Source organism: Rhamphochromis sp. 'chilingali' (assembly GCF_963969265.1).
Source record: "Rhamphochromis sp. 'chilingali' genome assembly, chromosome: 2".
NCBI classification, from domain to species: domain Eukaryota; kingdom Metazoa; phylum Chordata; class Actinopteri; order Cichliformes; family Cichlidae; genus Rhamphochromis; species Rhamphochromis sp. 'chilingali'.
In genome coordinates this window covers 4,631,911-4,648,492 of record NC_137930.1, presented here as the reverse complement: position 1 = coordinate 4,648,492, position 16,582 = coordinate 4,631,911, and the positions used below count along the sequence as shown (strand labels likewise).

The following is a 16,582-nucleotide window of genomic DNA, read 5'->3' as shown; positions in this document are numbered from 1 at the left end:
AGCCAGCAGGGACTTTTCACTGTGAGAAACTGACTAATTTCCACAAAACATCATCCCCCTCTGTTAGCTGCAGGCTATGATAGACTGAGAACACTGTGTGTCCCATAAACAGGCAATAATAGCTGCAGTTATTATTATTAGTTGGTTTTCTGTGTTCCATGCATCATAATGCTGAAGTTAAAATCTTCTCCTGAAATCCCTCCATGCATCATGGCCATAATAAGCAGAAGGGATGATCTCAGCACTAACAGGCCTGCAACACTTTATTTGAAGTGGCGCTCATGAGGCATCATAACCACATTATGACCGGAAGCGCTCTAATATTAGAAAAACACGCAAGTGGGATTGAACACTTTGTGCTGAAGTTCGTAGCACTTTCCGCTAACACTGCATTAGGCATTGTGACACAATGTGGGTGCTCCAGAAGAAACTCTTGAGTAAAATATGGAATGGAATTCCTGCAAAAAAAAAAACCAACAAAAACTTCTGGTTGATTTGGTGAGCACGTAAACACTGACAGGTGAAGTATTACTCAAATCAGGAACAGAGTTAAAGTCACAAATAAATAACTTGAGGATTTTTGTGTCATTATTATGTAATTTTTGGCTGGGATAAACTTCTGGCATGATATGAATGGTGTTTTGACTCCTAACCAACATGTACCACACACCCAACATAGCTGCAGACCAAGCACACTCCTCCCCAGTGGTGCTCCCTGATGGCAGCTGCCTCGGACAGCATGACAGTGTATCCCCACTACACCGCAAACCTGCCCAGGAATGGCTGCAGGGAAACAGCCTAAAGTCTTTCAGCTGGCCTCCAAACTCCTAATCTGATCCAGAATCTGAAGGGTGCGCGTGAACAAGTCAGATCCATGGAGAAGCCCACAACCCACATGACCCAAAGCATCATCTGTCAGTGTCTCAGTGCCAAACTCTTCAGGAACCCTTCAGAGGTCCTGTGTCTACGCAAAGTAACATGATTCTACCCAGAATTAACCAAAACGTATTATACAGGAGAGGTGCTTGAACTCAGCATTAAGGTTAGGGTTAAGATTTGCTTTCCAGACAGTACCATGAAGACATTTTGGTCCTGCAGTTCTGCTGCCGTAAGTTTTTTCAAGCAAACAGGCAAAAGTTCCTTAAAACAAGATGGATGTTAACCTAAGCTCACTCCCACCCCTAACCCTGATATAAGTGACCCACACAAACCTGGCAAATGTTAAAAATTTGCCATAAATTCTAAACCCAGTACATCACACTGTATTTTGTCACATGCCACCTGCATCTCAGCACTGTGCACAAGATGTCTCTGGTTTTTTACATCTTCTTGCTTCAGTAATTTGTGTCTGCATGTGGTTTAGAAGGACTGTGGTTTGGCATAAAATAACCACTGGTGACCAGCTGAAAGTGACAGCCCAGTATCAGTAATACCCCAATCCAGTGAGTCACAGCCTGGACATCCTGAGGCCCTGAGACATGCTGGCAACTTTCACAAAATGGCATTACTTTACATATGAGTGAGAGCGCACCGGCTGTGAACCTGGAACACTTTGATGGACATTATGAAACTGAAAAACAAGATTGAAACTGATTGAAACTGTATGTTTAATAAATGGAATAAATGTTTAATCAAATGACACTGCTCAAAGCTAAATAAAAAGATGTAAAAGAATCAACCTGATATAAAATGATATAAAATGATATAATCCCCACATGCTGTAGAGGAAACTTTGCTAACATGTGTACATTTGGAAAGGCAACAGAAAAAACAGCATAAAACTGACATATTTTGTGATGTCTTTATCAAATTTGCAGTTGTTAATGTTGTTCGCACCTTTAGGTAGCACTGACTTGTTCGTTTACATTTTGAACTGTACATTTCTACTAACTACACACAGCTGCTAATTAGGTTATTAGCAAGGTTGTTTTTTTTTGTTTGGTTTTGGCAGGACTTTAGTTATTTATAGAGTCAGCGTAGTTTAGGATCCTGTTGTCAACCTTAAAAATCCCAAAATCCCAGCTCTTTTTACCCCGAGGATAAAAATGCCACCTTCTCAGAAACTGCTGTAAAAATTCTTATAAAGTCATATTTTTTCCACTTTAAATGACTCGGTGTTTAAAACTACTTCAGCCTGAAACATAAATATCAAATATTATTTGTATTTAATCATATGTTTTGTGATTTTAACCCTTTAAAGGCCAGTATGTTTACATAGCTCCACTAATTTTTATCAAAAAAAACAACAACAAACCAAAAGTAATCTCCATAAAATACATTTTAAGGAGTAAATGATCCAATTAATTTTATCAGGTCCTAAGCTGGGTCAATGATTGGCAGCATTGATTTTCATGCATTCTTATTTTTTCAACAGTGTCAGAGAAAAAAAATCCTAATGAAAATAATGCCACCTTCCCACAAATGGCTGTAAAAGTATTATATAGTAATCATTTTTTCCACTTTAAATGACACAGTAAAACTGCTTCAGCCTGCAATTTAAATATCTAATATTAATTATGTTTTTTGGATTTTAACCCTATAAAGAGGAAGGACTCTAGGAGCTGAGGTGGAGCTGTAAATAGGCAGACATGTAAGCCTCCCACGTGGCGCTGCCAGCTCTTCTCTTTCTTTTATGTGCTGCAACTATCAAAAATAGTTTAACTTTGCCCAAAATAATCTCATGTAAGGCTCAAAGATGCCCATTTATTTTTCTGTTCACAGGATCAAGTCTGAATATGCATGCATGCATGTTTTGATTGATTTATTGTTTTTCAGGATGTGTTTACGTGTTTAACGCTGTGTAAAAAAGTAGTGCAAAAGTTCACATACCTTTTATTGCTGGGAGGGGGCCACACTAATGTTTCCAAGCTTTCACATATGTTCAAATTTACCTCATTTATTTCCTCTGCAGTGAAACGTCTATGTCAGACTGAATCATACGTTTCTGACACAGACTTTCCGTGATGAAGACAGAAAGACTCTGACAATCAGTTTGTTGCTCCAGGTTGCATCTAGAAGTGTTTCAGGTGAATCATCCAGCAGCAGACCCATGACTGTCTCCAAAAGGAAGTGAGCAGTATGCAGTTATGCAAACAGCACAGCAGTGGCAAGTTCAGTATGTCGCAGTTTTTAACCTGCAGTGGAACATCTGCCTGACCCATTTAAGGTCTGCTCAAGTGCATATGGACCTGTTTCCATGACTACATACTGGAAGTTGCCTTCTTAAATGAAAAAGCTGTCAAAATATTGCAAGACAAGAAAAGAAAATTTTGTGTACTGATGTATATTACATAATATCGCACAAGTACTGTTTTATTCTGTCATGTCTCACCAGTCAAAGAGTCTGCATGACAAAGTGTCATCACTTTAACAAACTGATGAAGCCTGAGAGGGGCTTTTCTTTCTGTTAATTGCTTTGCGTTTACTTGTGGGCGATCGTGGCTCAAGAGTTGGGAGTTCGCCCCGGCTTGGACAGTCTCGGTCGTTGTGTCCTTGGGCAAGACACTTCACCCGTTGCCTACTGGTGGTGGTCAGAGGGCCCGGTGGCGCCAGGCAGCCTCGGCTCTGTCAGTGCGCCCCAGGGTGGCTGTGGCTACAACGTCGCTTGCTATCACCAGTGTGTGAATGGGTGGATGACTGGATGTGTAAAGCACTTTGGGGTCCTTAGGACTAGAAAAGCGCTATACAAATACAGGCCATCTGTGTTCATTTTCCTGCTCCTTTCAGATCTTTTTTCATTGTTATTTTTGGTCTTTTGTGTCTTTGCAGCTGTTTTGCAGCTACTAGCGCTCTTTTTGTGTTTCTGTAAAGTCATCTGCTGACATCCCGCACTATGCAACATGCTCAGTATGTTTCCCGCCATGCATTTGTGTAAATAAACTGTGGTAAGTGTCCTTTTGGGCACACTCGACAGTATGTAAACTGACTTCTTGAGTTATGCTGCCAACTGGAGACCTGTGAATATTTCAACCCATCTTCATTTGAGATACACCAAGAAATTCTTTACAAATTCGAAAAGTATATTAGGTGTAGAAAAAAAATACATATATATTTAAACACTCAGATTATTACCGACGTTAGACTTTGACAGCCTTGATCGGTGTGCAGCACATGTGCATGGAATTGTGGGTTATTTGTTGTCCCGTGCTTGCATGCTCTGATATTCCCTTGATATATAGATTAGCTTTCATTTTGCTTGAGCTTCCTTGTTGTTTTGTGCCTCTTTTTCCATCTTGGGCTTCTTGCAGTGTCTACATGTGTCAATCAGAACTGATTTAAAACTTTATTGACACACACATTTGGGCTTGCTGTTTTGAACCACCTCTATGTTCAGGCTGGAAATGAAGGATTTGTCTGTTTTCAGTGGTTTTCATTATCTGGCTAGTAAAGTAAAGCCCTTGATGCTAATCCTGTGGTATCAGAATATGTAATTTGGGGCTTTTGGAAATTGTTCCTGCAAGTCGTGGCAACTAAAAGAAAAAATGTATGTAAAAAGTGTTTCATAAACTGTTGTTTATATTTACAACATAGTTAGGTTTAGGGTTTGACTTCTCAGCATGAAATTAGACCTCGTAGTGTTGATTTATTGTTAGTTACCAATCCTATCTCATTATTCTTGACCTGCAGGCTTCATGACTCAGGCAGTCTAATGCACAAACAAAGATTTTAAACTCTTACCCCATACTCATTGCCTTTTAAATGTTTTCTCTCTGGAAACTATCAGATTGGGTTCTGGGAAATGTTGTTAAATGTTAAATGACAGAGTGAAATAGGTTGAAAGCAGATACCTCGCATTCAGTCCTAAAATAACTCCTGGAAGGGCGGGGGGGGGGGGGGGGGGGGGGGGGGGGGGGTTGTGTGCTGAACATTTCTGAGCGATGTAAGAGTGTTATCCTGAAGGGATCAGCAACAACACCATGTCCCAGTAAAACACATGCAGGTTGACCATGAAACCCACTTCTCCTGCTGGAGAAGTTGAATCTGGGTCACAGAATGAAAGCTGAAAATGGTCTGTCATCTAGCACAATTTATTCCACCATTTGTTTACAGTAGCTTTGTAAATGCAGTTTGTATGTTGATTCGTAGTAGTCTTCACACATCAGCTCTTGGCATTCTGAAGAGTGAGTAACACCCCACATGACTGGAATATTAAACAAATATTGTTAAATATGAACAAATGAATAAATAAGCCCCGTTCAGCGGCTCCACAGTGGGACTACAGAGTCCTTTTAAGGGTCTGAGTGGCTCACGTCTCCCGTCGCAGACAGCCAGACCTGCTCTAGCAGAAATACAATGTGGGGAACCGACAGTCGCAAAGACCAAGAGGCGCCTTTTCAGTTGCAAGCACACATGCACGAACAGTCATGGATGGATCGTGAGCCAACAGGCCCGCGGGCACAGGCTTGTAAAAGGCCTCCACCAAGGAAGACACAAAGAAACGACAAAAGACTTTAACTGACACGGTCGTCGCTGTTGTCCACCTCTGCTCGTCTTCAGGGTGCTTCTGCGTTTGTTCCTCCATTGTGTCCATTTATTTCTCTACCTGGTCCTTTTTTTATTTCTTTAAAATTCTTGGGGTTTTTTTTTTACATCATTTTAAATTGTTTTAGAAATTCTGATTTTCATTTGTTTTTGTGGAATTATGAATTTCTTTGATTTAATTGATTATGAATGTCCATGTTGCAGTTTTAAATTATTTAGAGTCAATTTTTGGCTGTTTGGAAGTCATTCTAGTCTCTCAGTAGACATTTTGAGCCCATTTAAAAAAAATTCTAACTGTTTTGATTCATTTGAGTCATTTTGAGTATTATAAATTATTATGCGTCTGTAGTTGTTTTTTCTTGTGTCATTAATCTGTCTGTGGCTGTTTCAGGTCATTTTGAGTCCCTTTGGTAGTCGTGGCTGTTGTTTTGAGTTATTTTTGAATCTTTCTACGTCATTTTTGAATCATTAGTGTCTCTTTGTAGTTGTTTTCAGTCATTTGGTAGCCACTGAAGTTAGTTTAAGTGTCTTTGCAGCAGTTTTAAATCATTTTAAGTCTCTTTGTTGCTGTTTTGAGTCAGTCGAGTCTGTCTGTAGCTGTTTTAGGTAGCTGTGGGTCTCTGATTTGGATCTTTTCAAATTTCTTTGGAGCTGGTTTTAGAATATTTTCAGTTTCTTTTTATTTATTTGTTCCATTTTCAAATTGTTTGGGTCTTTTTGAGTATTTTCAAGTCCTCTTATTATTTATTAGCAAGAAAAGACAGACTCTGGACCGGGGTTATCTGACTCCTTGGGCCTTGGTGCTGTGCCCAGTGGGCCTGTTCAGAAATCCTTCCATGCAAACAGTCATATGCACAGAGACACTCATTCACACTGGCTCTTACTCGAGGCTCTCACAAGAAAATGACTAATCATGATCACATGAAAAATCTGGCAGATCTTAAAAGAAAGAGCCGAGAGAGGTTACAAGTGAAATTTACAATATGTCATGTCGCTTCTCTGTAGCTGTAAACATCAGCAAAGTAAAGGGAGGACTGCCAGTCGCACACACGGGGAACATGGACAGCTACACTGTAAACATTTCAAAACACTCACGGCACTGTCTCAGTCAGCCCTCTACGATAACCTTTCATGCTGCCTCACTCACTCACACACACACACACACACACTCACACACACACACACACACACACACACACACACACACACACACACACACACACACACACACACACACACACACACACACACACACACACACACACACACACACACACACACACAAGGCTTCAGCAAAAGCTACATTGTCACCAGTCCACGCATACACACACACCCACATAGTGTACATACACATACCAGGTGAAGCATCCCAAACACACATATCACACAGTAGGAGCATAAACTACATCGCTGGCTCCTTCTGGCCTCCCAGTCAGGACTGCTCCTTTCCACCAAGCCCCCAGTCCCTCTTACCAACCCATACATACAAGACAAGCTGACGTCCCAGTTTGACACTTTTGACTCTTTCTGCCTGCCCAGGTATGCGTGAACCACATCTAAATAGCACTGCGGAGACTTTAAATTAATTATTTGAGTCATATTGGTGAGGAAGAGTGCAGAACTGAGGCAGGAACTATGAGAAAAGAGCACACTGGGAGCCAGTCTGTTATGATAGGACATCACCAAGTTGACGTCCTATTGAGATAAGAGGCCCACCCACTAATGTACAAGTCTTTTTCTCATAGCGAGCTCCTGCAGCTCAACAATCATCCATTTGCCGGTTTTCTCCTTCTCCTCCTCCTTCCATATCACTGGTTCCCTTCCTTCTTCCTTCCTCCGCTCTGCTTCCACTCCTCTTCCGAGTTAAGGCCATGGGAGGGCTGGACACAAGTAACTGACAAGCCTGAATCCAAAGATGTGATGTAAGGCCTGCGAGGACCTGAGCGTGTCAGGGAAGCAGCTGGCCGCGGTTGAGTCAGAAGGGGAGCTGAGGCCAACTAAGCCCTTTAAGGGACTCTGTTAGCTTGAAGAGGTGCGAAGGATGAAAGGAAGGGTGGTGGGTTCTCAGCAGTATCATCAGCAGATGTAAGATGGAGGGAGTGAACGATGGTTCGACAGTTACGCTTTTTTTTTCTTTTGGTTCAGTTCTCAAGGAGTAATTATTTTGGTAGGATGATGGATTCTGTCAGGATACGTAAGTGTTGATCACTTTGATTGTTTCACCAGATTTGGTTACGCCTGTGTCCAGATATCCCCGGCAGGACCACGAGATGTCCTGTAACAGACAAGAAGGTCAAGAAACAGAAAGAGATTTTACTCTTTGGTATGTATGCCTCATTTTCAGTCTGTCCTGATCAAATCCACCATTTAAGCAGCAGTAAAAAGACAACACTGGCTCTTTTGCACACTGTACACACATTTCGTCTGTAATATTTGGCCTTCTGAGTGTGTTTCTTACCTTGAACAGTATTCAGAGTGGGCCCGGTGGTCAGTCAGTCAGAGGGGTGTTCAGGGCAGGACCGATTGATCTCAAACCATGAGTCTATACAGCTGCAGAAACAAACAGAAGGCATGACGCTGCGTCCTGAATGCAGCTACAAACACAGAGTGAACTTAGTGCGATTACTTGATCTATGCAGCTGATAAAAATAGAAATTTGATTAAGCGTTGAGAGCTCATAAGAACACAATTGAATTATACTGCAGTCTAAGATGGATTCAATACTACAGAGGGTTGTTGCTAAAGTAACACGTAGGCATGTTGGAAGGCCTCCATATCCTCCCACATTAGCAATACATACACAACATGCAACTTATACTGTAAACGAGACCCAGGGGGGAACACAAGAGCGGCACTAATGTGCATTATTTCTCAACTTGTAACATTTTACATTCTCGCTGTGTTTATGGAAAAGTTTGCAATAAAACACCCCATAAGTCTGTGTGTGGGTGGAAGGACATCTTTTGTTTTAAGCAGCAATTTAAGCACCGTAAAGTATAAAATGCTACATTACAAGTAGAAATACATGAGGTGCAACCATCAAAATGTTTTTTAATAACCAAAAAAAGCAGCTGTTTTGCAAAGCAGCTCCAAGCATTTTACCAGGATTTTATATAAGCATGGTACCTTTTTAAAAATTACTACAGTGAAGGAAAAAGATGATTTATGTAACATTTAGGAGCATATGAATCCAACACTTGAAGGGTAACAGCTATAACAGTAACTCAGGTATGAATTTTTCAACAAAACACCGTACTTACACCATATTGGTAATATTCACTGTTTTTAACACACGTCACATATAAGCTGGAACTGAAAAACATAATTTGCTGGAAAAACTTGATTTGAGAGAAAAGTAAGGAAAATAAAATAAACTGATATATTGCATTGCTGTCTTAAAATGACTGACTTTTGTTTTCAAAACGATACTTCAGAATCAATGTGGCCCTGTGGAGCTGTGCCCCAGATATATAAATTCGGAGGCTAAAAGTGAAAATTCTGTGAGTAAATGTGCCCCATGTGACATTTTGATCACAATCACAAAGCAAACAGCGCCCATCATCCACAGTATGAATGATGATTACTCTTATTGCGAAACCTTGGGGAGAGTGTTTTTGCTGCTGCGTCTCGGTGTTTCGACACAGGACACTACGAGGCAGGGGTGGAGCTAACTGTGAAACTGCACTCTCATTGGCTAACAATTTCTGAGTGATTAGTTGTTGAGCGATGAGCATACGCTGGATGAAACTCCTTTTTATTACTTCTATACAACCAGAAGTCTTTTTGGAACCACAGCAGTCGCCCCCTGCTGGCCAATAAATAAAAGAAACGTAGTTAACTTAGTTTACCGCTCTTTTCCTTTAGCTTCAGTTTTGACACCTGGATATGCCTCTTTTATATATATATATATATGTAGTTTCTGTTTTTCATTTGCTACGCTTCAAACATCTGTTGGAGGTATTGGTTGGAAAAAGGCACTATCATCAGAGTGCATCCAGTTGTAAATCCATGACTGCGTAGTCAGCATGCATCATATGGAAAAAACAGGCTTCCCTGTAAGAAAAGCTAAGATGTTGTTTTACTTGTTTGAATTGTCAGTACCTTATTTATAAAAATCAAAAGTCTGGGCTTTTATGTCTAGAAGCAGGTGAGACTCATTTTTTTGAGCAGCTTACTTACTGACCCGGAGTCTAATGTATACCTCATCCCAGTGCTAGCTTATATAAACTGTGTGAGCACAAGCTAATGTGTGTAAGAAGATGGTAAATGCAGTTCACTTAATGATGTCATTAATAACAAATGTTTTTTTTTTCTTTTCTGGAAGTTATGCTGAGCTGCATTATAAAAGTTTTTAACTCTTAGACGCAAGAAAACAATTCAGACATGTAAATTTGGGCTTTAGGGTCTAATGGCTGGCTAATGATGAGTTACAGCCTTGCAGTTATTTACTAAACACACGCAAAAACTTGCAGGCGTTTAGCTTAACTTTATGACAAATGAGCTCAATATAATGTAAAAATTATTAAGGTCATGATGGAGGATATTCTCCTGGGAGGAACAACACAAACAAACAGAGAAAATAAAAGAAACAAAACACGATTCTCAGAACGGTTCTTTAGTTTCATTTAGGAGTTGCTCTCTGCTTACACTGCTGGTAGAAAATGTATGGACGGAGTACTTCTCCTGGGTAATATACTATATAGCCACCTTTATTTTGAAAATATAATTCTGATTACATTACGGTGACAAACTCAGTGAACCCGGGACTTTTGGGACTTCTAGGGATCAATAGGCAGTTGCATAAGGCTTTTCCATTCGTATGTGGTAATCATCTCAAGCCATCCAGATAATGTGACAGTGATATATCAGTGTTTAGATATGCTATCATTCAATAGTATAATATGAATAACCTTTAAATCAAAGGCACAGGACCCGTCCATCATTAAGGAATGCCTTTATCGAGATGCTGTAAGTCGATTTAATTAGAAGAAGTGCAAAATTATATAACGGGCAGTGATTCAAATGTGTGTGTGTGTGTGTGTGTGTGTGTGTGTGTGTGTGTGTGTGTGTGTGTGTCATTCACCTTTTGTGGTAGATGCAGAGGCACGGCAGTCTGGCTATGGTGTCCCCTTGCTGCAGTTCCTCTAGACATATCACACACTCACCGGCATCCCTCGCCAACACATCATCTGAGGTGGCAGCCGCACACAGACACACACACAGCAGAAGACGAATCAGTATGCACCAAAAACATTTCAGAGCATATCAAACACAGTAGAGAGCAGTGGGGGGGAGCAGATTGGTGCATCGCACACAGCAGACACAGCTTAGTGGTTACCGTTCGCTCCGTGCAGCAGTGAACATGCACGAGTTTGGAGATGAATCAGGAGCTTCGAGTCTGTTTCTCCTTGTGGAACTGGATTGATTTCTTCAATCTGCTTAACGAGTGCTGAGATTCTGCTTTCATGCTAATATACAGCGTAACCCAGCAATGCAGAATGGTTCTTTCATCCACAGTGTATGATCATATTCATATTCCCTGAAAACCTGGCTTCACTTTTAGAGTGTTTCTGTCTAACATTAAAGAAACTCTGTGCTGGTTTCTCATAAACAAAAGTAGGGGTGCACTGAAATATTGGACAAATATTAGAACTGTCAAGATCATATTTCCTGTGATGAAAATAAATAAATAACCATAAAAACAAAGTGCCAAAAACTGCAGTTCCTTAAATGGCCACTTGAGGCTTACTACAAATGATTAAGTGAACCCCATAGACCCATAGACTAAAATAAACTTTTATATAAATTAAATGGATTATTATCATGGGTATTTATGTAAGCTACAACCTCTGAGCCAAAAAATAAGCCAATCCACATGTGGCAAAAAATGTTATTATTCTTATGGACAGCTGAGGCTGGTTGTAACATCAAGTCACTCCTGTTACACACCCAACTTTACAGTCTGGTACAACAAAATACAGCAATATATTCCCCTTCAGAAACTGTAGATGGTGATTTCTTTTTTTCTTTTTTTTAATCTTAGTTTTAAAAAGTCGCTAGCACTAGCCAATAACTCTGCCCTCCACCCCCTGTTTTCAGTTCCATAAACCCAACACGATGCCAAATAGAACTTATTATTGTAAAGGTTTCAAAACCAGTTCATTGTGGTGCATCAATTAGCAACACATATGTCAGCATTCAGAGTGATTCCCCAAAGGAAACAATGATGTAGATTCAAAAAACACTTTAAATGCCAAAAACAACAAAAAGCACAAAATGTAATCCAACATTATGTCCCTGCTAATGAAAGAAAATCAGAAAACTTTATTTTTTGCCCCCTAAGAGTTGCTTTACAGATATAAATGGCAATCAAAACTGAAAAAATACGTTGACTGGCCTTTTTTTTTTTTACATAAACTATTTCAGCAGCTCTTCAAACAAACATCTAATCAGCCAATCACATGGCAGCATCTCAGTCCACGTAAGCATGTAGACACGGTCAAGATAACCTGCTGTCGATGGTGATGATGAAAGGACGACTAGAGGAAGCAAACCTAAGCCCTTACAAAGTGTTTTTAATTTACTTTAGTTAATACTTTACTTTACTCAGGCTTGGGTGTGTCCTGTGCCCAATGCTACAAGTACAAACACAATCGAATGAAACTGCCGACTCCTCAGCCTACATAAATACGTGTCAGGAGCATTAGTGAACATCAAACATGTGACCGACTGCAGCATAGTAAGTATTTCTGCGACTGCTGATACCCTGAGAATTCGAGTTTACTCAGAATTGAATGAAAGGTCACACTGGTTTGAGCTCCTGTCAGCCAAGAAGAGAAATTTGTGACGGTGGTGGACACTGGCCCCCCAGGACTGAACCAGTAAAGAATGAAGGAAAAAAAACACCACGGTCTGACGGATCTCCTTTTCTGCTGAAGCCGCAGATGTTAGGGCCACAATTTAGCATCAACAGAATGAATCCATGGCCCCACCCTCCCTTATGTCAACTGTCCAGGCCACCACTGCCACTGCTGCTGCTGCTGCTGCTGGTGTAATGAGGTGGGAAATGTTTTCTTGGCATACTTTGGTCCCCGGAAAATGATCAATCATAGTCTGAATGCCACAGCCTGCAGGAGCATTGCTGCTGACATTGTACATTTGTATAACAGTAAAATTAAACAATCTATTTTTATATTTTACAGAATGATTCTTCAGCTTAATGTGTTTTATTGTTAAATCTAAATCTGAGTCTCAAACTAATTTTCGGTGCTCCGTCTTCAACCACTGTCACGTTGTACTTAAAAAGATAAGGTGAGACAGATGAGGTTTTTCATCCAAAAAACTTAGGAAATCCTGTTTTACACCCCAAAATATTAAGCACAGCAAGCAGCAACATAAATTAAGAGCTTAATTAAGTAGAACAGTTCTCTGATTGGCAAGACTTAGTAGAACAATTTAATAAAAGGAAAAATTAAATATTAATCATGACTTAGACCTCAGAGGATTAACAATATATGTGTGTGTATATATATATATATATATATATATATATATATATATATATATATATATATATATATATATATATATATATATATATATATATATATATATATATATACACACATACACACACACGCACACACATCTGTCTGGAACATAAAGATCTTTTTAAAAAAAAAAAAAAAAAACCTGTAACACCAAAACATTTGGAAAATGTTCCTGCTCTGCTGGTGGCAAAAAAACCCCCCAGCTCTAACCAGGTTAACCTGCCAGTCCCCCAGTATCGACCTCTAGCCCTTCCTTGGAACTAGAACCATCACAGTAATATTCACTGTCTTACTGCAGCATGTTAATCTCTTAACATCCACCCACACTGTAAAAAATATCGTGATAAAACTGTAAAAAACTGTAAAACTGTAAAATTCAAATGTAATGCTATGGAAAAATATATAAAATCATTCGCATAAACTTTTTTTACATCAAATAATAATTATTATTATTGTTATTTAGGGCGATTGTGGCTCAAGAGTTGGCAGTTCGCCTTATAATCAGAAGGTTGCCGGTTTGAGCCCCGGCTCGGACACTCTCGGTCGTTGTGTCCTTGGGCAAGAAGACATTTCACCTACCCCCTACTGGTGATGGTCAGAGGGGAATTATGAAGTGGAATTGTAAAGTGCTTTAAGCGCTATATGAATGCAATCCATCATTATTTAAACTAACTGTATATTTCTGTACATTTAGGTATTATTTTTCATATTGCCGCATTCATTGACCTTTTTTATAGGTAATTTCATTGTTTAATCACATTAAATTGTTCCTAATTTAATGTTTAAAAGCACTTGAAAAATGCAAAATCCCATGTAAAATTAGGGCAGCAAACTGTATTGTCATTACTGAAAATAACCGTATTTTCATGGGAAAGTTTTTTTCTGTTATTTTGTATTGTATTATTTTAGCACCCCAGCTGCTGGAATATTACTGTTTTTTAAAGATTTTTTTTTTTACGGTGCACTTATTGCCTGTCCAGGACCCATCTTTGGCAAATCTCATAACCAACATATAACAACAAGATGCATACAAGAGATGTGATCCGAGTTCATTAGTAAAGCACAGTATCATTAGATTTGCAGGGATCTGTGCGGAATTTGGACCTGACATTATATGTAAAGTCATAAGGAATTATCCTCTAATCCAATGACCTGTAAAAGTTTTTTAACTGTAAAATAAAGTCACAGATAAGGCCTCATAAATTGTCAGTGGAGGTAGAATTTGAGCCCAGCCATAACCCCATAACCTAATCCTAACCCTAGATAAAGTTTCAGTCACTGTTACGCAACCATAGGAACCCACATTAATATTATTCATGTGGAAATGCCACACATCATTGCTTTGAGGCTGGAAAAAACGGCATTGAGGATTTGCCAAAATGATAGAAGATCCCGTTTTTATCAGTAAAGCGAAAAGAAGGATACTTGATGGGGGCAGACTGTGAGATGGAATAAGAGACAGCATATGCTCAGACTGCAAATCAGCTTAGTTCCTCAACAAACTCCCATAACCCTGCTCCTCTCATCCCTCCCTCCCCTCTTTCTTTCTTTTGAAAAATAGTGTCTCCTGTCTATTGTTCACATCCATCCACCCCCTAAAAACACCCAGGATCTCTCAGAATAAGCACTCTGGATTAAGTGGCAGTAATCTACATCGCGTCTGATAACAATACATCCAGTCCTCCTCTTAGCATCTTGCACATTACTTCTTATTAGCCTGCAAATCAAACCAGGAAAAACTCAGAAATCAATCAACTGCCAAAAAGCCGGCACAGTCCTTTAAGCCACACAGTTTTGCCCGTTTGGAAATGAGTGCAAAGTGTATTAAATTTAAAGTCAACACCTGACCTGAGCTGATAATCAAGTTAAGAGGGTTGTTCAATCGTGTTAGCTTCACCTGTGGAAATGCTTTAAAAAATGAGGTCATCTGGATGAAGCCAGCGCTCTAACTCATCACAGCTCTGCCTCAGCCAGAAGTCTCAGTATTGATCGCAGCTGCAGCTGCAAGGCTTTTAACCATATCAGGCAGCAGCCTGTCACCTCTGTTCTAGCAAACCACCACAGTCCCAGAGAATCTTACAGCTGACTTTAGTGTTAACGTTTAATTCCTTTCGTAATATTGCAACGACATTAATGTGCTGTGACCTTCTCTAATACCAAAGCTTGTACAGGAATCCAGTTTACCAGAGATGACACTGTTTGATTAGAGCAGGGAATTCAGTTTTATGATGCAACAACAGCAGGGTTAGGGTTTAGCTGAGTTTAGGCAAAAGGAAAACAACTTCCTGAATAGAGAGCTCATAATTACCTCTGCTAAGGAGGTTATGTTTTTGATAGCGTTTGCATGCAGGTCTGTATGAATTCTGATAACACTTTGTAGGGCTGTAGAGTGGGACCATGTTAACAATCCATTCAAATTTGACTTGCATCCGCCAAGGTCTGCAAGGTAAACTTTATGGTACATTGGTCAAAAATCAACAAGCCTTATAACTTGCATGATTCTTACAAGTGTGCTGTCTTATGTCAACATATTGAAAGTACCTTATAAAGATTTAAACTGTGTCACATTTGACCTCTAATTTGTCATATAAGTTAACTGATTGATCTCAAGGTCAAAGTGATAATAATGCTATACAGAGCTATTTAAAACTACATTACTTGTTGCCATTGTTTGTACAAACGACCTATAGTGATGTAGTGATATAATTAACGATCGTGTGTTATGACTTTGATAAATGTCTTGATGCATCTCAATCATCCAGGAAAGTAAATCTCCAAAAAGTTGATTCTGTTCATCTGGATGTAGCGTTTTGTGGGAGAAACGTTTCGTCACTCATCCAAGTGACTTCTTCAGTCTCAGCTGACTGCAGGTTTCCCCAAATCTTATAAACAGTACATTTGCATAATGGCTGAAACCAGCCCACTGAAGGAACAATGGGCTGGGAGGTCAGTTCCTTAATCATAATTATGCAAATTCTCATGACCATTGATCAACAACTACTGACCAAAACCCACTGATCAATGGCCATGAGTACCATTCACAGAGAGTTGGGGAATGGCTGCAATCACAGCATGTAAGATGGCGAAAGATGTACCCTTAGGCCCCCTCCTCGATTCAGAGATAGTCTTTCCCTTTTCACGTAAATGGCGTGAAAAGGGAAATGGCGTTCTTCCCTGTCCAGGATGTGTACATCCTCATCCTTGAAAGAGTGTCGTCAGGCCAGGACAGTCTATTCACACCTACAGGCCAGTGGGCTGGTTTCAGTCATTATGCAAATGTCCTGTTTATAAGATTTGGGGAAACCTGCAGTCAGCTGAGACTGAAGAAGTCACTTGGATGAGTGACGAAACGTTTCTCCCACAAAACGCTACGTCCAGATGAACAGAATCAACTTTTGGAGAAAGACTTTGATAAATCCTCCTGAGAACCGAGGAATCTTCCCATTTAACTTTTTTGGGGATTTCCTTCCTCTTTGGACGTAATAGAGGCCACCCAAACACATAAGATATCAATGGAAAGCCCAGGATGTCCTCTCTTTAGTACATCAGGA

General features: G+C 39.8%; 1 protein-coding gene across 1 annotated transcript in view; it reads right to left on the bottom strand.

Annotated features, from left to right (window-relative positions):
* Positions 1-6,846: 6,846 nt before the first annotated feature.
* The window catches only part of znrf1 (zinc and ring finger 1), a 64,108-nt gene continuing 54,372 nt past the window's right edge, over positions 6,847-16,582 (bottom strand). The window contains exons 3-5 of the mRNA XM_080864133.1: positions 10,565-10,670; positions 7,940-8,031; positions 6,847-7,756 (exon numbers count right to left, since the gene is read on the bottom strand). Of these exons, the coding sequence (XP_080720259.1) occupies positions 7,974-8,031; positions 10,565-10,670 (164 nt within the window). The 3' untranslated portion in view covers positions 6,847-7,756; positions 7,940-7,973. The remainder of the gene's footprint in view (positions 7,757-7,939; positions 8,032-10,564; positions 10,671-16,582) is intronic.